Raw genomic sequence first — 27,921 nt, 5'->3', positions numbered from 1 at the left:
ATCATTTCGGTCGGCGCGCACGACCACCGCGTGGGTGTATTTCAAGAGAATATAGTTGGAATTTTTGTTTACGGGAATTTGCAGGCTGCTAATGGCATTGCGACGCCTACGAATTCGAGGCTAGGCAACCTGTAGTGTTCGCGTGCTACCGCGTATGGCGAGACTGCAAAGAACAGCTACCCACCAATTTACTCCTACAAGAAACAGAGAAGGAACTCGCTCGTCCGTGGAACCGGCTCGATAATCTTCTCGAATTTTCCCAACTGTTTACAATGTTCATAATTTTCTTTTTTGCTTCAGATTTTTATAGTATCATAAGCGCAAATTATTCGCCATTACTTATTTTTCAAAATTCGTAAAAACGATATGCTAGTTACTTTGACACGTAGACAGAAATATTCAGAAGCTTGCAAAAAGTGGTACTGTAGATTATGCATACGCTGGTAGTTATTAAGTTATGATTACTTACGACGCGTACTTTCCAAATTACCACAAAGATGATTTCATGGACTCCACTATACCAGTTATAGATCGACTTAATATGTTTCGAAGAATCAACTTTCAAGGTGTGTCACGAAAGTACATCGACAAGGTCCAATGCTTTGAACAATTTTCACGCTTAAATGAGACACGCAAAACACTAATCTAGAAATTTTTCGCGTTTGATCTCGCGCTGATAAGGCGAGGTACATAGAAAAATAACATTAGCGCATATGACTCTTTGTTCAGACAGTTTTCATTTCTCTGTATTCGTAGAGCGCAAAAAGTGACGGAAAACACGCAAGATATTAGTCTAAACAACGATCGAAAGAGGAGCGAAATTTTATGCAGGAAAAATCACGATCTGGAATTTGGAGGAAACCAGCAAGATTCGAGCGGTTATGCATTCAATCGTTTGATCGAGGCGATCGATCGACCAACTGGACCGGCGTATTTCCCTCGAACGAGTTCACCTACGCGTTACTAAAGAGCCCGCTCGTTCGGAACTCAAGCCACAGTGCCCCTTAAGGATTCGACTCAAATTCTCTGATAATCGTATTCAGAAGCGACGAGGGAAAAGAGACACGCGACTACCGTGACGAGAGTTTCAATTAATTCTTGACCGGAGACTTTTTCGCAGTGCAATTACGTTCGCGCGACAGAACTTCTCTTCGATTTGTATGCTTCATATGCTGCGCAGCGCAGAACCATTTCTGATAACGTACAGCACGTTTGGAGTCTAAGAAAGCGTAACGAGGCAAGTAAGTAAGAAAACAGAAACGAGATACTCACGTCTTTGCTGGGCACGCAAACCGGTGTTCCTTCTTTTACGATCCCGGCTTCCACCATCACGCCCATTACGATAGGATCTCGAGAGTTGAAGATGTACTGAAACGGAGACGAATGTCCTTTTAGAAAGAAAAATCGTCGACAAATGCCATCCTGACCGAAAAGAGTCGCCTCAATGACGATAGCTTTGCTCCAATTTAGATATTCGGTATAAAGATAGGCAAATGTGAGAGGAATGGGACTTATATGGTATATACCTGTGGCAAGATACGAAGTTTACAAGGAAATACAGCGATATGCTTGTTTTCGTCTCGTTTACGTTGCTTCAGTTCTTCTCTATACGAGGTGAACTTGTCGAAGAGATGGTAAATAATGTCTGCCTGGAAGATTTTAACTCCTAACGAGTCGGCCAACTCTTGAGCGTCTCTCTCGATCTTCACGTCAAACGCCAAGATCGTGGCGTACCTGTGAACAAATTAACGTCGATTAGATAGAATCTTTCCGTTATAACAAATGCAGAGATGAAATAAACAAGCTACTCACTGACTATCGTGTTCCAACATGATAGAGGCTTTCATAACATCCTTCTTGACTACAGGGCCGATGCGAATTCCAGCATACTGCAGTAAAAGAAAAAGATTCTCTCAGTTAAATTTACAAATCGAAATTTGACAGAAGTTGAACGAGCAAGTAACGTCAAGGTCTCCTCACGTCGAATGCTGCGCGTTGAAACGGAGAACTCTAGATTCGGTCGCATCAGAGTTCCGTACTTGGAAGGAAAACAAAATATTAAGGTAAAGCATAAACCACTGTCACCGTAACATAAATACAGTGGAATGCTATGCGAGTAAGCGTGTGTCTGTTTGGCCGCAAAAATAACTAGTGACGCATGCTGTCCGGATTCAGCTTCACCGATGCGACGAGACACGACAATGTAGATATAAACGCACCGATGCACTTACAAACAAGTTATCCAGCGGATTCAAACTCTAATTGTCATTCGATCGAATGAATTCCTCAAATACCAGTTGATATGAAACATAAATTGGGAGACATCAAAAATATCGTTTAAAAATTGATAACTCGTGTTCTCGTATTCTAGAAGCATGCCTTTTTATTCTAAAACAGTATAAAGCTTGATTTGTAGTTAAAAGGTTTCGATAGGCATGAGAATTTGATCATTTATACTCTCCTACCCTAAAGCGGCACAATTTTCATGAGATATGAATATTTGAGAATTCGCATTCTTTTACTCTGAAACAATACAAATTTTGATTTACAAATGAAAGATTGCAGTAGATATTTTTGTACTTTGTGTTTTTTTATTCTAGAGTAGTACGAACTTTGATTCATAGGTGAAAGGTTCCAATAGATATGAAAATGTTGTATGTATATAGTATTTGAAACAACAGAAGTGTCGATGAACGTGATGGACGTGATACTTAAGGATTCCTTCCCATTAAGATAGCAGAACTTTCCAACGATAATGTCTGACTAATTGCTAGTGGATAAAGTGGCCGACGGAACAGTAGTTACATTTACGAGTTAATTTTCGAGTTTAGACGAGCAACAGACCGATAATCATTCATCGCAAAGCAGACAGAAATGACGGGGGAAACGAGGCGGAGGAAACAGGATGAGTAGAAGATGATACGTTGCCGAGAATTTTTGAAGATAAGACGACTTTTTAAGACTTCCGGTGCGTTGCTGCATTCTGATATTAGGACGAGATATGGCTGGCTTTTTTCGTGGACCACCATAGCAAGTTTCAACCAAGTTTCTCTTCGACGAAAATATCTAATACGTATTTCGGTGACCATACGTCATTGCTTTTATCTTATTATATGTAAACAGGATCATAATCAACATAAGAATATTATATAGTTCTACTTAAAATCATGAAAGTATTTTAACACTTGTATAGGAAATTTGTATATAAGCGTATTGTATTGAGTACGTTATATAAAACATATTTAAATTTTCGTATAAACTATCTCTACAAGTGTTTGAATACTTTCATGAGCTATTGCATAAAAATGAAGCTCAAAATATTGGCCAGTGGCACAGTGCGCGTAGTTTCTGCAAATTTTGAACAAGAGTGAATAACAAAAATTAGATTTTTATATGTAAGGAACATAAAAGTTGTGTTTTCTGTGCTTAAAACGTTAAATAATAACGAAGATGACGGTAGTAGGAAAAATAAAAGAAAATAGTATCTTTAATGGAAAATCAAAGACAAGGAATCGTTATGAATGATCCTTTAAACTTGGCAGCAGCGGTGCAAACTTGGTGAAATCCATGACCTTTACGTAATGAATCGACCGACGGCGATGAACGGGAGGAAGAAGGAAAGAAAAACGCGGGCCAATTAGAAGGCACTACCGCACGATAAATAAGCCTACTCACCGAAACACCAAGAGCTAGTCATGTTTCATTGATGAACGGTGAATTGTGATACCATCCGGTGGAATAAGGTAAAAGGACCGAGCCGCGAGTAGCAACCGAATGAATGGAAAAGAGAGAGAAACAAAAAGAGATGTAGCGTGGGAGGTGGTAAGGGAGAATCAGAGAGCATCGCTAGTCAGGAATGCAATTAATGACGCGTCGAATATCCGTGTTTATTTCGTGCGTGTCAAAAAAAGAATGGAAAGGAGAAAAAGAAAGCAGGTAGGCTAAAAATAGTGCGTGAAAGATGGAAGAATTACACACATTGAAATTCGAATAAGTTCAAAGGAATATGTTGCGTTCTCCACAAGCTATGTAACAATAATAATCGTCGTGTTTCAAATAGTTCCTTGAAACGTGGGGTATTTTTGAGATTGCTTGTTTTAAATACGGAAATATATGTGGAAAAAATATTAAACAGAAAAGATGAATGAAAAACGAATATTTCCTGTCCACAAGATTCTTACGATTCTAACGTAAAACTGGAATCCCCGTTCAAAGCAAACACGTTGGAATTTCACGAGCAACGAGCTTCAATCGAATCGACATTGTCCCGAAGGAAATATTGAACAGACATAGAGGGAAAAATACGAGGAAACCTCAAACTCGTTGGAATTCGCAAATAGCCCCAAATTTGGCAATAGACTCGTTCGAGTGGAACAGATGCTATCGTGGAAAGAAGTTGAAGGAGAAAAGGTGAAAGAGGGAAATAGAAAAGAACAAAAAGGGGGGAAAAGGCGGTGAATAAAAGGGAGAAGAAGGTAGGGAAAAGGGGAAAGAGAAAGTGGAGGGAAAGAGACAGAGTTAACAGAGAAAAGACGGACGACAGATGTTGCCAGCGAAAGAAATGCTGGTACAAGCGGGACGAAGTCGAGAGCAAGTCGAGAAGAAGAGAGAGAAACAGAGGGGCCTGAAGGAGAAAGAGGGACGCTTCCGGCATTAAAAACCGGCCGCCAGGGCATGGATCCTCTTCAACCTCTTGTCATAACCGTGGAACGTTTCCCGAACAAGGAAACTCTAATTTATTAAACTTACGCCTCGGTTTAAATTGCGCTCTTTCCTCTGCCTATGTTCGTGGCTTCACCGGTCTACGGTGTGTCTCTCGAGAGAAAAAAAATTGATCGCCGCGTAGATTCGTGCCGTAGAAGACGGCGCGCGAATAATTGCTGTTTCGACACGGTGTTTGCTAGCCGGTACATATAAATAGCATCAAATAATTTTCCACTTTCGTATAATTAAATCGTGTTAAGCGATGCAAACGAAATTTGATAAACATCTACCGCATGTAACAAAGTGGAAGAAACAGGAGGAACGACTGGCTGCTAATCGACATTGTTTTGTATCACAGACCTGCAATCTCCATTTTTCTTTCGCATCTTTTTCGACTTGTTCCCTAACTGTCGTTGCTGTCATCGATTGCTGGATAGTTCGACGACACTCGTTCGCTTCGTCGCTTCTTGTTTTACAAACTCTATACCGAAAAAGGAAACGAATTAGTCGACTGTAAAATTCTACGAATACAAAACGCTAGGAGAGCCGCCCACATTGCAAAGCGACGAGCTATTCGTTCGTCGAATTCAAAATGTAACAATTTCTTGCAATTCTCATCCGATTTTAAATATTTAGCGATAGGGAAGAAAGAGAAAAGGAACGTAGAGGAAAAGAATGAAGAAGAAAAAGGGGGAAAGCGAACAGCACAGTGCATTGAGACACAGCATAGTACCGGCACGTTGACAGAAAACAACTAAACGCTATCATTAATCAGTTTCCGTTAAGATTCCGAGATTACCGGTCAACGTCGTTTATTTCTCTCCTTTTCAGAGGCCGGTAATCTTTGAGCGGCTTCTCTCGTCGTGAAAACTCGTACATCGTAGGATGCCGGCACACGGCCGACAGAGCGTGCACTCGCGTGTCCGCACTCCGCATATCCGCTCCCATGTCCCGGTATAGCTGCTTATATACCGCGGTTAAAAACAATGCGAGGAAACGAGCCATCTTTTCCTGCTGCAGAAGAGGAGCGAACTGCACCTCCGTCCGTTCGTCCGCTCGTCACGAGTTCCGCCGAGCAACGGAACCAACTATGCCACCCAGACTCCAACAAGCGAAAAATTCACGCGATCTACTTTTAGTTACCTGCATCCCCCACACCCATTTTGAACTTTTCGACTTTGAAGAATCATTGTGACAATTAGGCACACTCGAGATTCACTGGCCCTAATATTTTGACCTTCTTGCACAATAATTTACAAACTAATAATTTTAGTGAATTGACAAATGACAAGTTCTAGATTATAGACTTCTATTATACAAAGTTTCTGCAATTTAAAAATTTTACATCGACTAAGACAATCAATCAACTTGTTTCTTACTAACAAACCTGTTCCCGTTACGCAAGGGAATTTATTAATACTCGTAACTTGTGAGTTGAATCGTAGAATTTTACTACTAGCATTAGTTCAATTACGCAATGGATCTACCTTGGAAAGGTTTCGATCAACTTTTTAGACTTCTTAAAGATGATAAAAAATGTAATAACTCTGAAACTAGGTGCAATGTTTTCCTTTTTAAAAGATTCTTTTCGTTCGAGGACTAAAACGTTAATTTCTACGTGCCTATATTACGAACGAGGTGGATAATTATTAATCGATGCGCGTGCCTTTGACTCGTTCCAAGAAGAATAGCGCGTGTTCCGGTTAAACTATTTATTTCGATCCTGCTCGTCTAAACAGGACGAGGACAGAAAGGTACTCGGCAAGAATCGTCAATTCGCCAACGCCATCATAATCGGCCGGATATGTGCACGTATGCGTTCGAAGTCGAAGCGAAGCGACTTCGTAAATATTAAACATTTCGTTTGGATCCTGTTTGCAATATCGACAAAACTAGATTAACCTCGATTCATTCGAAACGTTCGATTCATTCATGACAAACGGTGAATTTCGTTGCTCGACCTCGGATTTACTATACATAAATCACCCGATAAAAGGATCGAAAAGTAATTCAAAACGAATCTCGAATAATAGCTCCATAGACGAAGAAGGTTGCGATTCGATCGCATATTCCATTCATCGGACGTGATCGAAATATCGATCTTTGATATATCTACCCACGTGCCAATGGAAAAAAGAAGAAGAAGAAGAAGAAGAGGCAAATTGATATCGATAGAGCATTCTCTTGATGGTACGTGATATTCGTGTCTCATCTTTAGCGCAACATACGCCTTATAAACCGACACACAGGGCTACGATTCGAGTCGTACGTCCGCCCGTTCGTCGATCCGTCCACCCACGGTGCTTTTGCTCCGAGTGTGGGCAGTTTCCTGTACGTTGGTCACGTATTCTTTTTTCCAGCCCACACGCGTCCGTGTCTCTGTGTGTTGGCAGAAGAGGAGCCTTCTCAGAGAATCTCTATATACTGCCAGTGAGTATAGCGCACCAACCCCACGATTTCTCCTTCTCGTTGAGAAAGAGAGTCTCTCGTAGAACGAAAGAGAAGGGCAGGACGGATAAAGATAGAACTAGAGGAAGAAGAAAGAGCGAACAGGAGAAAAAAGGTGAGAAGAAAAGAGAGAGAGAAGGCTGTACACGGCTGGTCTCCATTCGCCGCTCTACTGTCTACTCCCTCCTGCGTGCCATATGTAAAAGCATACCCGCATTGCCCGTAGAGTGACGGACCGTACTTACGACTGGCTGCATGCGTGTGTCGCGTATGCCTGCGATAAAACCTGACGTCACAGGACACGTGATCGTACGATATGGTGGGGGCAGCCCATTCATAATCCGAGGAAGGACAGGCTTAAGGCCGTTTCGGACGTTACCTCGAACCAAACCATCGTAGCCATGCATACTTTTTTTTCTTTATCGTGCGAACGTTGATGCACTGCTGCTGAGCTACTATACGAACGAACGAACAATGCCAAATCATCAAGGCAATGATAATGCCGTCAACTTGAGCTACGACACACGCCAATCGACAAACAATATATTGGTCTACATCAATAACTTTTCTGGAAACCTTTCCTATCTATTGAGAATCATAGGACGCTTTTTTTAACGAACATCGATCTCGTTAAGTTGTAATAAGCATGCGTGCTATATAGTTTTAGAAGAAGGATACAAAACGCGTAATATTAATAAATCAAAATTTTGCTTTTAAGTGGATATTTTTGTTGATGTATTATCGTCAATTTTATGATGATGAGGGCATCATACATGATGGAAAATCGCGGAATATACAAGACACCCTGTGGAAACCTATAAGGCGTGCTCACGGATGCAGAACACGGCTGATAGCACGATGGATCACAACTACAAGCACCGTATGCGACCAATGAGTCGTATCCTGCTAAACTGTTAAGAAGGAAGTGGTTCGTTGCTGCTGTTCTCTCTCTTTCTCTCTCCCTTTCTATCTCACTCCTCCCTTCGCACATCTTTTTCCCTCCCATTCATTTGCTTTCAGTCTCTCTACCCGCTTTACCATCGATTTTTCTACTAATCACACAGTTTGCTTTTGTTTTTACACTTTCAATGCTGTTTTCTGATTCTCTCGTTGAACGAAGAAATTAACGGAAATTTATTAAACGAATATAAACAAATGCACCATTATAACTACAAAAACAAACTTCTAACGTGTTAGAAATTTCCAGTTTTTTAAGAAATTACATTCGAACTTTTCTAATTTCGTTATTAATGTTAACGATGCTGAATAGTATATGATAAAATAAGCAAACTTATATTGTATAAGTAATAGATATGTTACATGTATCATATAAATAAAACTTACCGGTATCTTGCTACTTTTAAGGAAGTCCAACAACGCTTCGAGGGCTCCTAATGTCGACGCTTGCACGTAAACACCACGTTCCACGAGCCGAATATTGCCAAGAGCACTTGTCAACTCTTTCGCGATTTCTTCTTTCAGGACATCCACTTCATCTGGTTTGTGAGCCACTTGGAGATTCAATCCTATTTACAAAACATAAAATTTTGGTTTATCTCTTCTGTAATATTAACATTACTAATATAGCAATGCTATGATGACGATTTAATAAGTCGCTGCTTACCTGCAATCGCTTTTTCTAAATCCTTTGCAGCAATTTTTACTCCTTGCGCTGCTTTAACCTCACGATGTTCGATATACGCATTCTGCAATTCATTAAATAAAAAAGATATTGTTATCAAATTTTTATACATAGAATTACTTTTGTACTAAAAACACAACAGATGAGTATTATTAATACAGTTAATTGTAAACGAGACTTCGTATACTTACTTTGACTCTTAATTCTTTCAACGGTTGTGGCATAAGAAGTGAACGTATTTGAGTTACTATTGGACCATCGGTACCTGCTACTATCATTGTTTCACCTTCTCTCAATATTCCATTGACTAGAATACAATCTATTGTTGTTCCAAGGCCTGGTAATGCTTTCACTTCTAAAACAGTGGCTTGAAGCTCTTCGCTATACATGAGCCTCTTAGCTAGTGGACCTTGGCAGGCATCTACTATTAACGATAGTAGATTGCCCATACCCTCGCCTGTACAAAAAGTAATAGCTTTATTTTGCATCAAAACATTTAAAAACTGTATATTATTGAAAACAAACAATGTAATGTATCGAATTACCTGTAATAGCACTAGTAGGTACAAGGGAAACATAACTTCTAGGATCTGGATTTTCATAAAATAACGCAGCATTCAGGCTTTGTTCCGCAAATTGCACAATAACATCCTTCGAACGTTTTTCAAACTCACGTTGTGTATTAATAGCTTGACTTTTTACAATATCTTGAACATCTTTCCGATTCATAGTTTGCCAATCATATAATCTATAGAAATTATGTTACTATTACATTGCTAGCATTTAATTAACGTAATATTAACAATTAATAATAAGCAATTAATTTTAAATTCTATACCTGTCAATTTTATTTAAAGCTACAATGAAAGGACATTTCTTCGTTTTAAGCAAATTAATACTTTCGATAGTTTGTGGTTCTAAACCATGCATAATATCTACGACTAATATCGCTATATCACATAGAGAAGATCCTCGGTTTCTTAAATTACTAAAAGATTCGTGTCCAGGAGTGTCTATTATCAAAAGTCCAGGTATTTTAAATTTGTTTTCATCAAACTGGAAACAATTATTATCTTTTATCAATCTGTTCAAGTAATACACAATAAGTAGTAGTACACAAAACAGTTATAAAAGATAACTTACTCCTTTCACGTGTTTCGTTGATTCTCGAATAGCATCGATAGGTACATTTGTGGCACCAATTTGTTGAGTTATACCGCCCGCTTCACCGTCTTGTACATTTGTTCTCCTCAACTTATCGAGAATTTTTGTTTTGCCAGTATCAACATGACCTAGAACGCACACTACGGCAGCTCTGAGATTATCTACCGATTTTTTCTTTTCCGCTTCTATCCTTCGGAGTTGTATTCGTTCTCTAACTCGTTCCTTTTTCCTCGCTGCATCTGATACTTTATCTTCTACGCCACTATCATCTTCACTTTCTTCTGTCTCTGATTCACTACCGCTCTCGCTCTCTGATTCACTTTCTGAAGATTCCTTTCCAGCTTCTACAATTTGTGACCGCTTTTCTTTCTCGAGTAAAAGTATCGTTGCCTTAAGCTTTTCAGGAGTTTTTGGCACATCGTCTACTAATTTATCTATGAAATTATCTTTTATTAAAAATAGTTTCATTAAATATATTTGGGAACGTATATACAGTACTAATAAACACATTTCTAATACCTTCATCCTGTTCATCTTCAGTAGTTTCAGCATCCCATGAATCTTTGACATCATCTTCCTTTTCTTCAAACTCCTTTGGTTGCTGATCCACGATTTCTAATTCAACTCTATTTGCTTCTGCCACATTTTCTTCTACTTTTTCATCATCTTTTTCATCGACACTTACTTGCTGTTTTACCTTGTTCGGCCTTACACGAGTTCCTGAGAAACGATGTTTTTATACATCTTGATTCATTCTTACATTCTCATATATTATGCTTTATAATAAAGTATTATAAACACCTGGTCTAGGAGGTTTCTTCTCCCCTACACCTGGTAAATCTAAACCTTGAGCTTTAAGTGCATTGAGCATAGCTTGTGCTCTGGCCCTATCTTGTTTTTGTTTCGTGGTCAAAAGTTTCCCTTCTGCCTTCAATCTTTCTTTTCTCTGCTTTTCCTTAAGTTTTTTCCTTTCCTTCCGTTCCTGTTCAAGTCTGAGTTGTTCTAATCGAGCTTGTTCCCGCAATTCTTCTTGCCGTAACTTTTCTTCTTGTTCTCGTTTTAACCTCTCTTCTTCCTCTTTCAATTTCTTTAAGGCTTCCTGCATTGCAGCAATAGTCTTCTTCCCAGGACCTTTGCCTATTGCACATATCTAATTATACTAAATGTAGACACAAATTAATGTTATATCCTAGCAAATGTAACTTGCATTAATTTGCTACTTAAAAAAGAGCAATAAAACTTTTTGTTACCTTTTTCCTTGGTTTCCTCTTTTCCACCTTTCTTTTTTTTCTTCTTTCCCTCGTCAACTTCACCAGGTGCAGAAATATCTGCTTCATTGGCCTCCTTCAATTCTGCTGTTTTTGTTTCTGGAACCTTTACTTCTAGCTCTTTTTTGCCTTGTTTTTCTGTTGTAGATGCAGCCTTTTCTTCTTCATTTTCTCCCTTCTTAATTATTTCCTATTATCAATTAATTTAAATGTAATAACTCATGATATTTAATACAAGTAATATATATATATATAATATTATAAATATAACAACTTGAATTACATACAGCTTTTTTCTGTGCAAGTTTCTTCTGCTTTTCTCTTTCTTTCTTTTCTTTCTTCTTCTGTGCAGCAGTTTTTACGGTACCAACTTCCATTTCATCATCAATATTATTTACTTCAAGGTATTCACTAACCTTTAACTCTTCTTTAATATCAATGACATCACCTTTTTCCTTCTTCTTATCCTTTTTTCCTTTCTTCTTTTTATCTTCATCTTCAGGTTTCTGTTCAACTGGCTCATCTTTAACTTCTTTCTTTTGTCCAGAATATTCCAATTCCAATTCAGCCAAAACTTTTTCGATATCTTCATCACTATCATTGCGCTTTCTTCTAGCTAATCATAGATGTGGATTATATAAATACATTTTGAGTCAATTATTCATCCAATGTGTCATATGATCTAAGTACTTGTATAAACTGATTAAATTATTATATTTTAAATATACATATTGCATGGTGACATATAAAATAAACCAAAATGTTATAAAAGGAATTTTTATTTTGCCATTTAATTTAATTACACAAATATAAAAAAAATAATGAATTAGCAACAGAGTATGGTGTTCAAGATACCTGCAACTTTCACTATCTAGTTTGCAACTGAATAACTTTCACCTTATACAGTTATTGGCAATCAATACATTTTTTTAATGTTTGATTCATATAATATTTTATTCATACAGTGATCTACATTAATCAAGATGAAATATATTTCAGAAATAAAAAATCATGTTATCTAATATCATTTTCAAGTTACGAAATACCAACATATTATGATTATTTTCATAAATTATTAAAAATATAGAACTTCTCGTGAGTGCATAAAGAGACAGACAAGATAAACTTTTATTTACCAAATTACAAACATTATGAAAGAAGTGGAAATATATTATTATCCTATCCGTATGTAACAGAAAAGCGGTTAAATTGAGGTTAAATGAAAGCAGACGACAGTCGTCACATAAGAAAAATATATTATACACTTAATTAAAACATAAGCTTACATATATATTCAAAGTACTGTCATTTTATTTTTATTCAATTACACATGTATACTAATCACATTACTATTTTCTTACCTTTCTTGCCTTTCTTCGGTTGAGATTCTTGCATCTTGATCTACTTTTAAAATTTTCCTTGCGTACGTTCAGTTTTTTAACGGTATTTGTATTGTTTCACTAATAAAATTCCTTTTATGGACAGATTAAATTTCACTTTTAATTATAAGTAATTTCGGAATGATTACACATAAATTATACGAAATCTGCAAACCTCTACCTATCCTTTTAATCCGGTCTGCAGCTATGTGCATAACTTAACCTTAACCATATATCACTAGAATTTTTCAAGATGTACATTATATGAAGATTAAAGCCGACTTCGTATGTGTGACTTGTGGCTAAGAAAATAACTATTAATAAAGAAGATATTCTTGTATTACTATTTCAATTTTTATTTTATAAAATATCTTGTTCTTACGAGCGCAGTATTAATATATTTAAATAAAAAATAATATAAAAAACATAAAATGTAGTTTACATGAAAATCTGAACATCTGTTCAAATTAGCATTTATGCTACCAAATGCTATAAAATAAGTCATTTATCGCACTTAGAATAAACAGCTTAACTTAATAAAAGTCAAATTTTGTTCTCTAGATACAAATTATAATAATAGTAATTTTTTATTATATTTTTAATAGTTATTTTATGATCATATGGTAGTCAAGGTACACATGCGCCATCTGGGCAAATATTAATAGGTTCAGTAAAGAGCAAACGTTCTTCGTTTCCTACATCTCGAACAGGATGGTGAGTTAGTAGTTCTGAAATTATTTATTTGTAATCTGCAGTTCTTGAAAACATCTTTCGTTAAATAAAATGATAAAGATTATAATTTCACTAAAAACTTATTAAATATTTTTGTAGAATTGTTATTTTTCTTCTTAAGATGATTTATTAAATACTGATTGTAAATATTGTTAACATTGCGAGTTTACGTTATTATTATAACATAACCTTTGTGACAACACGCAATGTGATTATATGAATTTTATTGTATAATTTATTTATTTTCTTTTTTTTTTATAGTCGACGCATAAAAAGAAGACAAGGAAGCTCCGTGGTCACGTGAGCCATGGCCATGGACGTATAGGTATGATTTTATATAGTTTATTAGTTATAAAATTAATGAGTATAAGAATAATTGAAAATTATACAAAATTGAACTAAATGAATCAATACTTCATTCTAGGTAAACACAGGAAACATCCTGGTGGACGTGGTAATGCTGGTGGTTTGCACCATCATCGTATCAACTTTGATAAGTACCATCCTGGTTACTTTGGAAAGGTAAATATATTTCAGATTTTTACAAAAAATTAACTATATTAACCCTTTGCACTCGAGGCTTTTTTTGCTCGGGCGAATCAGCAATTCAAGACATTTCATGGCATGTTTGGTGAATTGCTTACCTCTAACTTAGAATGATTACACATATAAATTAATGTATAAAACTTTTATGTTTTTATTTTTATGTATTTTTACGCCTCAAAGATGAAAATTTCTTAAATATTAGTCTGTACTGTTGTTTAGTGTGATATTTTATAAAGCAATTGCCAAGATGCATCCCTGGCTTGTCTGGACACGTATTGCAATAATATATTGTCTAGTGTCTATTGCTGGATTTATTTTATTGAGAGCAGACCCTATAATCCTTTCTATTTCATGTTAGAATGATATGTAGTTTTCCATTTATATCTATTTCTGGGCTCCAACAAAATAGTTTTTGTCACCATTTTAAGGATTTCCTTAAGAAATAGTATATTGAGGCATATTGGTCGACACAATCAATGCTACCCATATATATTATGTAGTTTATTATAGCATTGGGTTTTTTCATCTTAACTTTAACACCACCTCGTAAAATTCTTTTCACATAAGTCAATCCTACATTATACCAATTGGTTGAACATGTCATGATCCTCTTGTCTTTACATAATGAAACTAAGGTGTTGCTTTTTGGGTATATTATAGTAGACTTGTTACAAAATTTTGGTTTTTTTATAAGATTTGACAAAATCTTTCTATTTGTTAGGATTGTCCTGGCAAATTGACATTTCAGTTTCCATAATTCTTCCAACAAGATATAATTTGTATAATATCTGTCTGTGAACATATAATGTCTCTGAGCACCAGGAATTTTCTCCAACAACATTGTATAAAAATGCAACAGTATTCTTGTTGATACCGGAAGGTCAGGTCTTATCAATTTCTTGAATCAAAGAAAATCTTATCACTATATGAAGATGTATCATTTTATGCTTCGGAAGGTTTTATATCTTATAACGCTTCAATTTTCAAAGAAAATAAACATCGGCATATTGCGTCAAACTGAATGGTGACCAAGAGTCACCGCTCGAGTTGTCACAAAAGGTAAGTAGTGACCGAGGGTCACCTCTTGTATGCAAAGGGTTAAATATTCAATGATGATAACTTTATTATTCACCGGCGATCTGAATTACTTTGAATGTATGTAGTATTCTGATGAGCTGCATAAATATCAAATCAGTACCAGTAGGAGGAAAACATCAATAAATTTTTATTTTAATTCACAGCTTGGTATGCGAAATTATCATTTAAGGCGGAATACAAAATGGTGCCCCACCTTAAATTTGGATAAACTATGGACATTAGTTTCTGAACAAACCAGACTTAAGTATAAGGATTCAGAAAACAAAGTTCCAATAATTAATTTGGTTAAAGCGGTAAGTGTAAATCACGAGAGAATTACTGAGAAAACTAACTTCAAAGTACTATATTGTAATTACATTTTTGTTCTATATTCAATTTTATAGGGATATTACAAACTTCTGGGCAAAGGACGACTTCCTAAACAACCAGTTATTGTTAAAGCCAAATTTTTCAGTAAACGGGCAGAAGACAAAATTAAGGCAGTTGGAGGAGTTTGTGTTCTGTCTGCCTAAGCATACTGGTACATATTTTATAATAAAACATTGATAAATATGATTAAATTGTAAAAGATTAAAACATTTAATGATGATAATACGAACGGGCGGTCGGAAAAGTGCGTACAACACTTAAAACCATGTAGATTGTTCTATGTAACTGATTACACCAATCTAACTTCATAATATTTTGTATTTTTTCATAAATAAATTAGTAAAACTTCTTTTACATTTCAGGAACCGAAACGTTCATCAACAAGTCTTCTGTACATTCTAATACGTTTATATTCTTAATAAATGTTAACAATAACAGAGAAAAAAAGAAAAAGCTGTGATACTGTTTTATTTTTTCTTATTTATCAGTATTGTATATATTCTTTAACACGTTGACTGCCACGCGTGTTTTCTAAGGAATCTCCGTCACCCACCGATATTTTAGTAATGCAAGTCGCTCAAATGGTGGTCTCAAGAATGATAGCTCACTTCTTTTGTTTCCATTCCTTCGCATTTGTTTCTCATCTCTCCACTTTCTACAAAATTGGTTTGAACCTTGACCGAGCAATGAACGGCATAACTTAAAATCTCTGCCCTAATTCGTTACAACGTCGAAAAGAAAAATTGAAAAGTTATTTCTTAGTTTTACATTCTAAATAATTTTTTAAATAAATCAGTTTCGTAGTTTAAATAAATCAGTTTATAACAATTCAATAGTTTTATTATTACAGAATATCTTTTCAAATACCTACGAGGATTCTTCGTAAGTAGTCAAATAAACAATACCCGAATATGGGTTACGCGGCCCGACCAGAAACTTTGCTGACACCCGAATACGGGTGTCGTGCCAGTCAACGTGCTAATAGTAAGAGCGAAATTTTCAAATTGTTTATAATTTTTGAGTATCAGGATACTAATTTTATTAGTAATAAGTATACAAAATTATAATAGCAAAGGACAAAGAAAAATACGATATAACAATGCCACCTCACATTTCTTTTATATACAAAAAACATTTTTATTTTTGTACAATGTACATTTCGATATTGATTTATAACCTTTTTCCGCATTGTTTTATCTGAATAAAAAATTATGCTAAATGAGGTGGTGGTGGAGGTATTTGCATGCCAGTAGCTAAAAGTGCTGGTGGTGGTGGTACTGGATTAAATATAGGTGGTCTTGGTGGTGGTGGTACTGGTACCATAGGTGGTCCTAAACCAGGTCGTATTAAAGGAACTGGAGGTGGTGGCACTTTACCAACGGAAGGCTTTTCGTTTTTAAATGCAAATTGTAAAAAGAACTGTTTTGTATCTTTGTTCCAATGTGTCCAAAACTTGCCTTCTGCCTTTTCGACTTCTCTACTAGGTACCTAAAATATTGTAAAATTATATTTTTAACTGCAAAATTATTTATCTTTATATTTTAAAGTAAATTTACCTTGAAAGCTATAGTTTCATAAGGCTCAGCAGCAAACAATAAATATTGCCATTTACGATCTGGTGGTTCAACTCTCTGTTCATATGCTGACATAAATCTATGCCTTGGAATAACATTATCTGCAACTTCTGGATAGTCAACTTGGAATAATAAACTTTGTTGTCCTGATTCTGGATCTCTTTGTTTAGTTACTCTATAACCTGGTCTTCCAATCTTTACAAATTTTTTTGGTTCTACTCGAGGCTTTTCAGGAGCAAGTGTTTGAGGAGCTTCCTTTGCTTCTTTAGCAGCTCTTCTAGCTAGGTTAGCTTGATGTTTTTTACCTTGTGTATGGGCCAAATAACTGCCCTCATTATTGTGAAGAGTTAAACATAATTTACATTCGTAAGAACCTAAATGATTTTTCATAAAATATGGATCCTTGTTGAGGTCAATAGTCTCCAACGCAAGTTGTCGTAAACGTTCTCTTCTATCTCGGTTACTTTCTGACCAGGACGCGACACCTCCGCCGCCAGTTTTGCCTCCTGGACGATTTTGAAAATCCATTTCTGACTTTTATATATGTTCTTTCACTTATTTAAATACAAAGCACACTAATGTTTTACTTATAAACAACACATAGTAGAACTTCAATGTAAGTTAAGTTTCACTAAATTGTATGATATATACACTGACATGAAATGTCGAGAATGTCAGTGCAGCCAATATAAGAGATATAATTACATTACTAACAGAGAGAAAATGAGAGTGCTCACGCCCGTAATTCTAGTTATTTTACAGTACAGGTACTGCACCATGCGGTCAAGTGTTGAATTTAACTAAAATTAGCACACACAGGAACCTATAAAATTAGGGATCTGCTCTGTTTGGTCGTAATTTAGCATATACAAGAAATGTGTATTTAAGCTTAAACCTAGAGATCAATCTTATTTGGTCGCACACCAGCATAGTTGAAAACCTATTGAGTTCTACGCTATGAGAACCTCTTTAATTGTACGGTTCTACGAAGAAGTTCATATCTACTTTTCTGTTCAAAATAGGTAAATTTGAGAATGACAAAATCGCGCATTAATAAAACTAATTGTAAGTTGCCTAAGAGAAATTAATTGTTTACTATATCTTTGGACGACGACACATATAAAGCAGGGTTAAAAATAGTACAAAATTTCAAAATATAATAATTTATTAACAAAAAACAAGGAAAATAAACAATACAATAAATGTTTACAAATATTAGATATACTTAATATGTATGTATATCTCTATACCAATAGACCATTCTATAAAAGAAAATAATTTAAAACGTTTGAATCAAACATTTGTATTATTCAAGTGTAAATTTCTGCCTTTGAAGGGATCTCAATTGCTCTTTCAATTGATTTTCGAGACCTGCGCCCTCCTTTTTTGGTATCTTCGTGAACGCGAATACATTCTCATAAATTTTTAACTTTGCATTCTCAATTTTTCATGAATAATTGACAATTGAAAATAGTGCGACTATGGATGGTTTTTATTTATTTGACTCAACGAATTAACCAATTTTAACATTTGACGTCTCATTTGATAGATATTTTTAACACCTACAATTTTTATTCGCCTAAAGTATGTCAACTAAAGTGAGTTTCCACGATTCAGTAATGTTTGGAGTTTGAGAAACACCATGGAAGATATGAAATTCAATATTTGTTTACAGCGTTTATAGCAACCTAATAGCTGGTAGCTATTAACTCTGGCTCACTTGAGTTTTTAGGAACTGACGAATTTATAATATTTTACAAAAGTAAGTCACCTCATATGCAAGGTCGTTGAATTCGTCTCTTTTCCTATGATAAGAATCTACGAAACTTGTTCGTAGAACCGTATGATTAAATAGGTTCTTATCTATGCTAGTGTGCAACCACTGCTAATTTTAGTTAAACTCAGCACACGACCACATGGTGCAGCACCTGTACATGAAACAACCAGAACTACGGGCGTGAGCACTTTCATTTCTTCTCTGGTACTTCGTAATGACTACATTAAAGTACATACTTCAAGCGAAAGGGAAATAATTTTAGCACTTAATATTTTTTGTTTACATTTTAGTAAGTGAATTTAATGTAGTACAACTTAATTACTTCTTCACTGTTTTAATTGTTATAGTAATAAATCTGATATACGTGTTTTCTTTTTTTACGTCACAATTACATTATATAATTTAAGTTTGAACTCGGAACAATAATTAATTTATGGCACATTTTATATACAGAGTGCCCCAAACTTAAACGACCATATTGTGAAAACTTCTAATCTACAATCAAAAAGAAGAAAGAGATGTTATATAAAGTTTGTCAATAAATACTTTGTTATATTTTAAACAAATATTGTATGCATGAAATAGGTAATAACGCATTCTTCATCATAGCACACAGAAGTTGACTGTGTTATTGTGTCAGTGTAGTTACATATTTTTTATCGTGTGGTAACAATTCCATGTCATTAATAGTTATAAAATATAATATGTAATATAATAAAAACTTTATATAACATTTTTTTCATCTTTTTGATTGTAGATTAAGCCTTTGTGGTTTGGCCAATTAATTTTAAGATACCCCATATATATTAACATTAATGCAATTATATTATGAAAGTTTACAGAATCACAGATTGTGTTTTATTATAAAGTCGGCATGAATGATACAACATATATAAATATAGCCACTTTTTTGCGTCAGAGTACATATAAAAATTAGTTTATCCGTATTTACATTATTTTATGAAAGTACAAAAATATAATATCTCAGAAATGCAGATACTTTAATATTGTTACTATTTACATTAACTTAACAAAGTAGGAATGAATGTAATACTTGAATAGTGATAGCCTTCCTACATATATTTTTAACGATATCATAGGCTATAATTTTTGGAAGATATTTTTATTAATTAGAGTTCCATATGCTTCTTCTATAATTTGAAGACTTTGCAAGCTTTAACACATTGGCTGAAACCTTTTCTTTCATTGCTCTGTAGAAAACATTAAATATATAATGTATAAATTTAATTTTTCAAAACTTTAATTATTCAGAAAGTAGCAGAAAAATAGAAAATCTGAAGAATAAACATGCAGATTCTAAATAACATGCATATGAAAAAATTTTAACAATATATGCAAATATTTAATAAATAATACATAAATATCCTGTTTTAAAATAGAAAGTAATTACTTTTCCATGTTTACACAAATATAGTGACTTACATGTCACTTGAATTTTGGTTCTAATTACACTAAATAATAATGCATGTACATCCCATTGCATATATAAATAAATAAATTATATTAGTTTCATTCCAATAGTTAAGGACCACCAGAAAAAAAAAAACGAAATCTTGATAGTTTAGTTTCAAGCAAAGCATATTTAAAGAACTGTGCTTCTCACAGTTTCATATTTTTTTCCAAGTCAAATTGTTTATTGAGATGCACCATGGAAGTATGTTGTTGATTAGATGTTTCTTTCAAAAATTCAATGCACTTTAAATGTGATGTCTGTGCTTCTTCTAATTCTCTTACTTTATCTTCCAATTCTTTTATTTGTCGGCATCGTGCACGACATACATCTTTTATTATTGCTTTCTCTTTTTCCAATTTCGTTATTTTTGTATCATCCTGCACAGTTGTTATGATTGTTTTTTATATAAAATTACTTTATATTTTTACTTACCTTAATTATTTCGTTATTTATCGTAAAAAGTTGTTGCGCATTATTAAATGTTTGACATGCTTGTTCTCTTCTATTAATTCGCCATCGTCTACATATGTCACATTCCCACGCGTTAATGTCGTTTAGAGTCCTTTGAAGTTTTCTTACCTCAGAACTAAGTTCAGCATTCTAAAAAAAAAAATGTATTTTTAATTTTCATTAATTTGATCAATTTTATTTCCTAAAAGTAGATTGAAAAAGATTGGTATTATACACACCTTTTTACGAGATGTGAGCAGAAGTTCCTGCAGTTCCTTACATTTTTGTAGATAAGGAAAATTTTCACTCTGGATTTGGATTTCTAATGCTGAAATTTGTCCATGTTTTGTTACTAGTTGCAATTCTAACTCATGAATTTTTTTTCTTAATACTTGACATGTTTGTCTATCTTCACTAGGATCTGTATCAATTATTACATCTTCTAATTGTCTTCTTTGATTAAATATCTCATTCCTGCTATGTCTTCTTCTGTTGTTTTCAAAAGCTGGACTAGTAGATCTTGAATCACTACTGTTGCTTTTTAGTTCCAATTCAGTTTGATACTCATTAAATTTAATTTGTAATTCCGAATTCCTTTTTTTCAGAGTATCAATAAATTTTTCATTGTCTAACTTTGTACCTCCTACCTGTTTTATGTTAGTTTGTGTCACTGTTTTGAACGTTTTAAGTTGATCTTTCATTTCTTTATTTTCTTCTTCTAAAGTTGTTAACTTTTTCATTAATTCTTTAACCAATTTACTTTCAGCTTGCTGAATGTACATTTTATCTTTTAATTGGTTATCAAGTTCTTTTTTTTTAATAATCAAATCATTGATTTGACTTACATATTCTACAATCTCTTTGTCTTTTTGTGACAATAATAATTTTTTACCTTCTAATTGTAGTGCAATTTTATTCTTTTCTTGAAGAAGTATATCATATTTACTATCTTCTGCAAATAAATATAAAGTATTTTCTCTGGATTTGTGTAACGATAAAGTTTTCTTTAGTTCAGCATTTTCTTGGGACAGTAATTCATATTGATTTTTTAAATTAACTAATTCTTTGAAAGTTTTATTTTTGCTTTCCTGCAGTTCAATTATACGGTTACTTGCACCTTCCAAGTTATTTTGCAACCTTTTGTTTACATCCTTTAATTCTTCCATGTCTGCTTCAGCTTTTATTTTACTTGTACTATTTCTAATTTTTCTTTCTAATTTCGCATTTACTTGTCGCAATTGTTCACATACTTCTTTCAAGTTATCTAATTCTTCTATCAAAGCAATATTTTTACTATTTAATTCGTTTAATTGTTTATTTAATCCGGTATTTTTTATTTCTTCTGAATTTAATTTATCTTTGATTTCTTCAATTTGTTTTTCCTTTTCCATTTTCAATCTTTCTATTTCTTCTTTATATCGTTCTATGCTTTCTTTTCTTTCTTTAACTTGATTTTGTAGTATTTCATAATCTGGTATAATAGTTTCGAATTTAGTTTTATATTCGGATAGCATGTCACATTTGTTTTTCAAAAGTGCTGTGATATTTTCAATTCGAGATGCTTTTTCTTTTACATCGCGGTTTAATTCGTTATAAGCTTCTGTGAGATGTTCAAAATCAAGTGTTATTTTATAAATAGCTTGATTGGTTACTTTCAGTTCTGAGGAATTTGCTTCTATAATATTTTTCAATTGTTTTTCATTAGCTTCAAGACCTTCAATATTGTTTTTCAATTCTAGATTTTTTGTTTTATGGATTTCTATAGTGCAAAGTAACTCTTGTATTTTCTTTTCATACCGTTCCTTTTCAGATTTCATATTAGACTGAAGTTCAATTTCTTTGTATTTAAGAGCTTCTTGTACTTGTTTTTCTCGTTTTTGTGCAACAATAGATGCTTGTCCTTTCTGTTGAATATCTACTTTACATTGTTTGTCAAATTCGCTTTGTAAATTATTGAAATCAGTTTCTAGCACTTCCATTTTTTCTTTAAGTATCTCTTTTTCATGATTACTTTCTTTCATAAGGTGTCTTAATTGGTTAATTTCATCTTGCTTTTTTATACATAAACACTCCGTTTTTGTTAAATCAACATGTAATTTTTCATTTTCTATTTCCAATTCTTTAGCCCACAACACTGCGCGCTTTTCAGCATCTGCACTTTGCCGCTTTTCATCCTCTAATTTTAGTTTGTCTTTTTCGAGTAATTCTCTCATTTCTTTAATTACTTCTTCTTCTTTCAACATGATCGTTTGCAAAAAAATGATGAAAATTTCGTCTGCAGTTTTATTTAAAAAATCTAAAGAATTCAATTTAAATGACTTTAATTCTTTGATCATACGTTCCTTAATAGTATTTAACTCACAATGTAAGTTTTTTTGTTTTCCCAAATCTATTTTAAGCTTTCCTATATATGACTCTAATTCGTTTACTCGCAGTGTTACATGTTTTTCTGTTTCTATACTTTTTTGTTTTTCTTGTTCTAATTTATCACATTGCTTTTTTAGAAGTTCTAATTCATTTTTATATTTACATTTAATATTTTCAGTTAATATAGTTAATTCCTTTTTTTGGTTTGTTGTTAAATCTAATTCATGTTTCAGTGATAATATACATTCATTCAAATCACCAGTCGTTCTATTTAATTTAGTAATAAGATTACCTTTATTTTCATTTTCAACCTTTAAACCTTCTAATTGTATTTCTAGTGTCATTTTTTCGGTCTGCATTAGTTTTTCTTTCACGAAGAACTGTTCGAGTTCTTTATTCATACATGATAATTCATTCTCAAGAATTTGAGCTTTCTCTGTAGCTGTAGCTGCTAATATCTCTTTTTCTGCTACTGTTTGTTGTAACGCTTCATTATCGAATCTTAGTGTATTGATTTGGTCCAATAAGTTTTCTTTTTGCGTTCTAAATTTACTAAGCATAGAAACAAAATGTGCACTATTTTTCTTTATTTCATCTATATCTTTTTTCACTTGTTCAATATTATTTTGAAGGTGCTCGGTTTTCGTTTCATTATGAAGCTTTTCAAGTTCGTCACATTTTTTTATATATGAAACTGAAAGTTCATCGTGGTCATGCTTCAAAGTCCGTAATTCGTTATTTAAGTGTTGAACCTTCTCCTCTACAAAGCTTACATTCATTCTATCTATAAAACTAGTGTTCAAGGATGTATCAGTAAAACTTACATTCAACTCTTGATTAACCTTAAGTTTTAATGCTTCAGTATCCTCACATTTCTGATTGAACTTTTTTTGTAAGTCTTCCAATTTGTGATTTAAAATTTTTGCTTCAAGTTTAAAAGCTCTACGACTCTCACTTATCTTCTTTAAATGTTCACATTGACCACAGGATGATAATTTTAAATCACTTAATTTTTTATTTAAACGAGATAGATGAGTAACTTTGTCCTGTAATACTATAACTTTATTTGACAGTTCCTCGTAATTTTCTCCTTGTAATATTTTCTCCATAGTCTCATTTGACTTTTCAGGATTATCAGGTACTATAGATGAATGCAATGAATTGCTATTTACTTTTTCATTGCATGGGTTATCAAAATCCTCCATACTTTCTAATAGATTATTGGAAATCTTTGCATTTTCATTAGTTAATATTGTTATTTTCATTTTTAATTCTGCTATCTTGGCTTTTAAAATATTGTTTTCCAATCTTAATTGTTCTATATCGTTTTTGGAATCTACGTTTTTTATTAAAATCATTTTATTATTCAAAATATCACACTGTTCTTTCAATATATCACCTTCCTCAATTTTATCTATTAGATCAGAGGAAAGTTCATTATTTTCTTGTATTAAACATTTATTTTTTTCAGTCAATATTGTAACTTCATCCTTATAAATACAATCATGGTCATATAATAGTGATTTACTTTCTTTAATATTTTCAAGTTCCTTATTTTTATCTGCAATAATAGTTGATAATTCAATATTTTCTGTTTTCAATGCATCAATTTTATTTTGATGTTCAATTAGTAATTGCTCATTATTGTATTCTCCTACGGTTTTTGAGCGAAATGATTCTAATTGTTCATTTAAGACTGTTATATCGCCTTCTAAATTAATCTTTTCTTCCGTAATTTTTGAAATCTGTGTGTAAAGCTCAGTAATTGTTGTTTGAAAATTTAATTCAGTTTCTTTCGAACGTTCGTTTTCAACGGACAATTTATTTGACATTTCCATATTTTCATTTGTTAATAAATAAATAGTTTTTTCGAATTTTTCTATATCTAATTTAAGGCTTCGAACATCATCCTTTATTTCGGCCAATTCTTGACTTTTCAACTTTACCTCTACTGCTAATTTATCTTTCTCTTCTTCTAATTGTATTACATAATTTAGAGAACATTTATCAATTCTGTTATTTTTAAAACCATCACAAACAAACTGTATTTCCGCTTGTTCTCCTATGTTCTTGATAAAGATGCAAAATCATAAAAACATATATGTATAAAATTAAAGAATATTTTAAGGCATAGGCATATAAATATTAATTGCACTTACATGTTTGCAACAATGGTTTCCTTCACACGTTAGTTGTTTCTCTAAAGTTGTAAATTCACGAAGTTCAGTAAGTTGCGTTGTCAGATCCACGATACATTCCCGTAAAATACTTTTCGGTGTAGAAGGACATATTTGATTTCTGTTGCAGATAAGAGGAAACATTAAATTGTAATAGACAATATTTTAACAATGAAAAATATATACCTAGAAGTTTGTATCAAAGTATCTTGTGTTTCTGGCATTAGAAATAAATTATCACTTTTCATATATTTAACATGTTCATTTCCAATATTATCATTCATTTTGATTTCATAATCTACTTCATAATCAATTGCTTCTGATTCAAGATCTGTCTGAAATGCTGAAAATGCAAAGTCAGCTAAATTTTTAAGTAATAAAGAACATTGTGAAAAACAAATTGCACAATGTAATAAATTTACTTTCATTTGTGTCAACTGATTGCATAATGTTTTTTTTATGTAGTTTCTCAGGTGAAATTTCTTTTATTGTTGGTAAGCAAGTTTGAGTATGAAATACAGGGAAATACGGTTTGATCATTCCAGGATTATACCAAATTTCTCTTCTTTTAGACTTATAGTTAAGTGCTTTTTCACAATTTTTTTCATATCCAGAAATAGTTCGAGTCTTTAATAATTTTATACGTTCTTCTAACAAGTGACATTTCTGTTGTAGTTTTTTAGATTCTACTTCTTCTACTTCTATAGATGAGTTTCCATTTCTTATTTGCTAATGAAATAATTTCAATATAGCACAGCAATTGTCATAAAAACATGGGTTAATTTTTAAAATAAAATTACAATTAATTGTACAAACCTCTAATTTCACTTGTTTTGCATAATGAAGAAGCGATGCATCAAACATAACTTCGTTTTTTTGTGGTTTAGTTTTAATTTTTTTAGTATGTGATGCAAACCTAAATATCAAAAATAATATTCTAATACATGTAAAGTTATAAATGGCATTGTAAAAATGGCATACTAACAATAGAGTGTAATATGTTTCCTCTAAAGCAACAGGTGTTACTGTACATATTACTGCTATTAAAGCATTGCCACTTAATGATGACTGCAGTAATTCTGTTAATTTACTATTATGATAATCAATATGTTCCTGGGCATTTTGTGACTTACTTATTTGTGTAATTATTGATTCTAGAGTAAAAAGAGATATATCAGTTTGATGTTCTTCAATACCTTTTGTACAATGAACTTTTGTAAAACCAGCAAGATCTACCAAATTTAATTGTGATAATTGTACAATATTGTTTGAATCTCCTTCAATTTGTTGACTTTCAATTATCTAAAAAGTATGTGTATCTATTACACTAAATATTACAATAAAGTGTGTGTTTATATATATATACATATAATATAAAATATTCTATGTAATCTTACAATTTGAAATATGCTATGACTATTAATATGTTTATTCTTAATTCCTTCTTTCATTATAGATAACATATCATCCGAAGAATTTGTAATTTTTTCTGTACATTTAACAATTATTTGTTCATTGTTATCTTTGTATAATTCTAAATCAATTTGGTTTTTATCTAATAAGTCATTTATTTTTTCATCATAAATTTCTAAATAAGATACCCTAGAAAAGAATAAATAAAATAAATAATAATAAAAATAAATAAAAATGTACAATCTAAAAATAATTTTTAATGCAAACCTTAATAAAAATTCACATTGAATGATATTTGAAATAGCATTAAATATGTATTCAGCAGTAAGTGGTATTATGCCTGGATCTTCTGAAGTGCCTGTCACTGTGTATGTTTTACCAGAATGAAACTGACCATAAAAAAATATTGTTCCATTGAAACCATCTATAGTAGCATCAACAATAGATTTTATAATACTATCAAATACTTTGGAATTTTTTGTATTTACATCAAAGCTATAATCTATAAAAAAAATATTAAAAATTAATAATATGATAATAATAAATACTACAGAGTAAATATTGCTTACTATGTAAATGAAACTATAACATATAATATATAAATTTACTTATATAAATGAAAATTATTAACATTCAATATTTAAACTTATTACTGAATAAATTTTCTCCTTTCTTGAAATGTATATAATAGAAAAAAATGTAGGTTATAAATATCATAATGCATGAATGTTTATAATTCTATTACCTATTTTATATAAATAAATATTAATTATATATTCAATGATTTATAATAATAATGTTTAACATAATTTAGTATATCAACAAACAATTATCAACTAGTTGTTTGACAATTAATGAAACTTTTGCATTTCTAATAATTAATATTCTTAGTAAAAATATAATCTTTCATTAAAAAGATAAGTAGGTTATATTTTGATAATTATTCCTGTACATATGAAGGAATAAAAATTAAAACAGCATTGCAATTATTGACACATACCGAACTGAAATTCATTATCCCTCCACTTGTTTGTCTCTTGATCTAATGAAACAATCGAATTTCCCTTTACGATCCATTGCATTGATAAATTTTCATCTTGTTCTTGTTGAATCAAAGGCCTCAATTTGACTCCTACCTTAACATCGCTTAACATTTTTCTTTATTAATATGTTGGACGAAGTAGCATAGAAATTTTGAAAGGAATGTTTGTGTGCGACTACTTCGTCTTTAACTAATTTGTTACGTCTCCACATATCGCTCGGCACATCGCAACTGCCATTTGAAATGACGACTGCTTCAACTTCAACACTCATTTAAATTTAAATTTTCTATGGTCTG

General features: G+C 32.7%; 4 protein-coding genes across 11 annotated transcripts in view; 1 reads left to right on the top strand and 3 right to left on the bottom strand.

Moving 5' to 3' along the window:
• The window catches only part of eIF5B (eukaryotic translation initiation factor 5B), a 31,475-nt gene extending 18,634 nt beyond the window's left edge, over positions 1–12,841 (bottom strand). Inside the window, exons 1-14 of one of the 3 annotated variants that reach the window (XM_033338919.2) lie at positions 12,588–12,841; positions 11,514–11,842; positions 11,209–11,416; positions 10,760–11,095; positions 10,478–10,678; positions 9,938–10,404; positions 9,633–9,850; positions 9,340–9,542; positions 8,986–9,251; positions 8,777–8,858; positions 8,497–8,678; positions 1,813–1,889; positions 1,527–1,734; positions 1,273–1,368 (exon numbers count right to left, since the gene is read on the bottom strand). In XM_033338919.2, the coding sequence (XP_033194810.1) occupies positions 1,273–1,368; positions 1,527–1,734; positions 1,813–1,889; positions 8,497–8,678; positions 8,777–8,858; positions 8,986–9,251; positions 9,340–9,542; positions 9,633–9,850; positions 9,938–10,404; positions 10,478–10,678; positions 10,760–11,095; positions 11,209–11,416; positions 11,514–11,842; positions 12,588–12,621 (2,907 nt within the window). In that variant the 5' untranslated portion in view covers positions 12,622–12,841. Of the gene's footprint in view, positions 1–1,272; positions 1,369–1,526; positions 1,735–1,812; positions 1,890–8,496; positions 8,679–8,776; positions 8,859–8,985; positions 9,252–9,339; positions 9,543–9,632; positions 9,851–9,937; positions 10,405–10,477; positions 10,679–10,759; positions 11,118–11,208; positions 11,417–11,513; positions 11,843–12,587 lie in introns of those variants that run through there. The other 2 variants (XM_033338920.2, XM_033338921.2) reach the window with 2 other exon arrangements.
• Positions 12,842–13,211: 370 nt separating this feature from the next.
• RpL27A (ribosomal protein L27A) lies at positions 13,212–15,803 on the top strand. The gene is made up of 6 exons (XM_033338933.2): positions 13,212–13,319; positions 13,599–13,662; positions 13,762–13,859; positions 15,125–15,274; positions 15,365–15,501; positions 15,713–15,803. The coding sequence occupies exons 1-5, from the start codon at positions 13,317–13,319 to the stop codon at positions 15,491–15,493; spliced, it is 444 nt and encodes a 147-aa protein (XP_033194824.1). The 5' UTR covers positions 13,212–13,316; the 3' UTR covers positions 15,494–15,501; positions 15,713–15,803.
• A 641-nt stretch (positions 15,804–16,444) lies between these two features.
• Positions 16,445–17,615, bottom strand: Sf3a2 (splicing factor 3A subunit 2). The gene is made up of 2 exons (XM_033338929.2): positions 16,907–17,615; positions 16,445–16,838 (listed from the first exon to the last, which is right to left on the bottom strand). Exons 1-2 carry the CDS (start codon positions 17,450–17,452, stop codon positions 16,560–16,562), a joined length of 825 nt encoding a protein of 274 aa, XP_033194820.1. The 5' UTR covers positions 17,453–17,615; the 3' UTR covers positions 16,445–16,559.
• A 456-nt stretch (positions 17,616–18,071) lies between these two features.
• Positions 18,072–27,907, bottom strand: LOC117159241 (uncharacterized). Of its 6 annotated transcripts, none has more exons than XR_013059326.1 (11): positions 27,583–27,906; positions 26,850–27,084; positions 26,567–26,771; positions 25,986–26,471; positions 25,592–25,898; positions 25,356–25,512; positions 25,152–25,290; positions 20,865–25,061; positions 20,608–20,775; positions 20,113–20,552; positions 18,072–19,912 (listed from the first exon to the last, which is right to left on the bottom strand). XR_013059326.1 is itself a non-coding variant. In XM_076622031.1 (11 exons), the coding sequence occupies exons 1-11, from the start codon at positions 27,734–27,736 to the stop codon at positions 20,322–20,324; spliced, it is 6,210 nt and encodes a 2,069-aa protein (XP_076478146.1). In that variant the 5' UTR covers positions 27,737–27,906; the 3' UTR covers positions 18,072–20,321. The 6 variants fall into 6 exon arrangements, 4 of the variants coding, with proteins under 4 accessions (XP_076478146.1, XP_076478147.1, XP_076478145.1 ...); XR_013059327.1 differs by having other exon boundaries at positions 20,145–20,552; XM_076622031.1 differs by having other exon boundaries at positions 18,072–20,552; positions 25,986–26,085; positions 26,155–26,471.
• Positions 27,908–27,921: the final 14 nt, after the last annotated feature.

The sequence above is a fragment of the Bombus vancouverensis genome, chromosome 10 (assembly GCF_051014615.1).
Source record: "Bombus vancouverensis nearcticus chromosome 10, iyBomVanc1_principal, whole genome shotgun sequence".
Taxonomy (NCBI): domain Eukaryota; kingdom Metazoa; phylum Arthropoda; class Insecta; order Hymenoptera; family Apidae; genus Bombus; species Bombus vancouverensis.
Note: the sequence above shows the minus strand (reverse complement) of the source record. Positions and strands in the feature narration are given on the sequence as shown.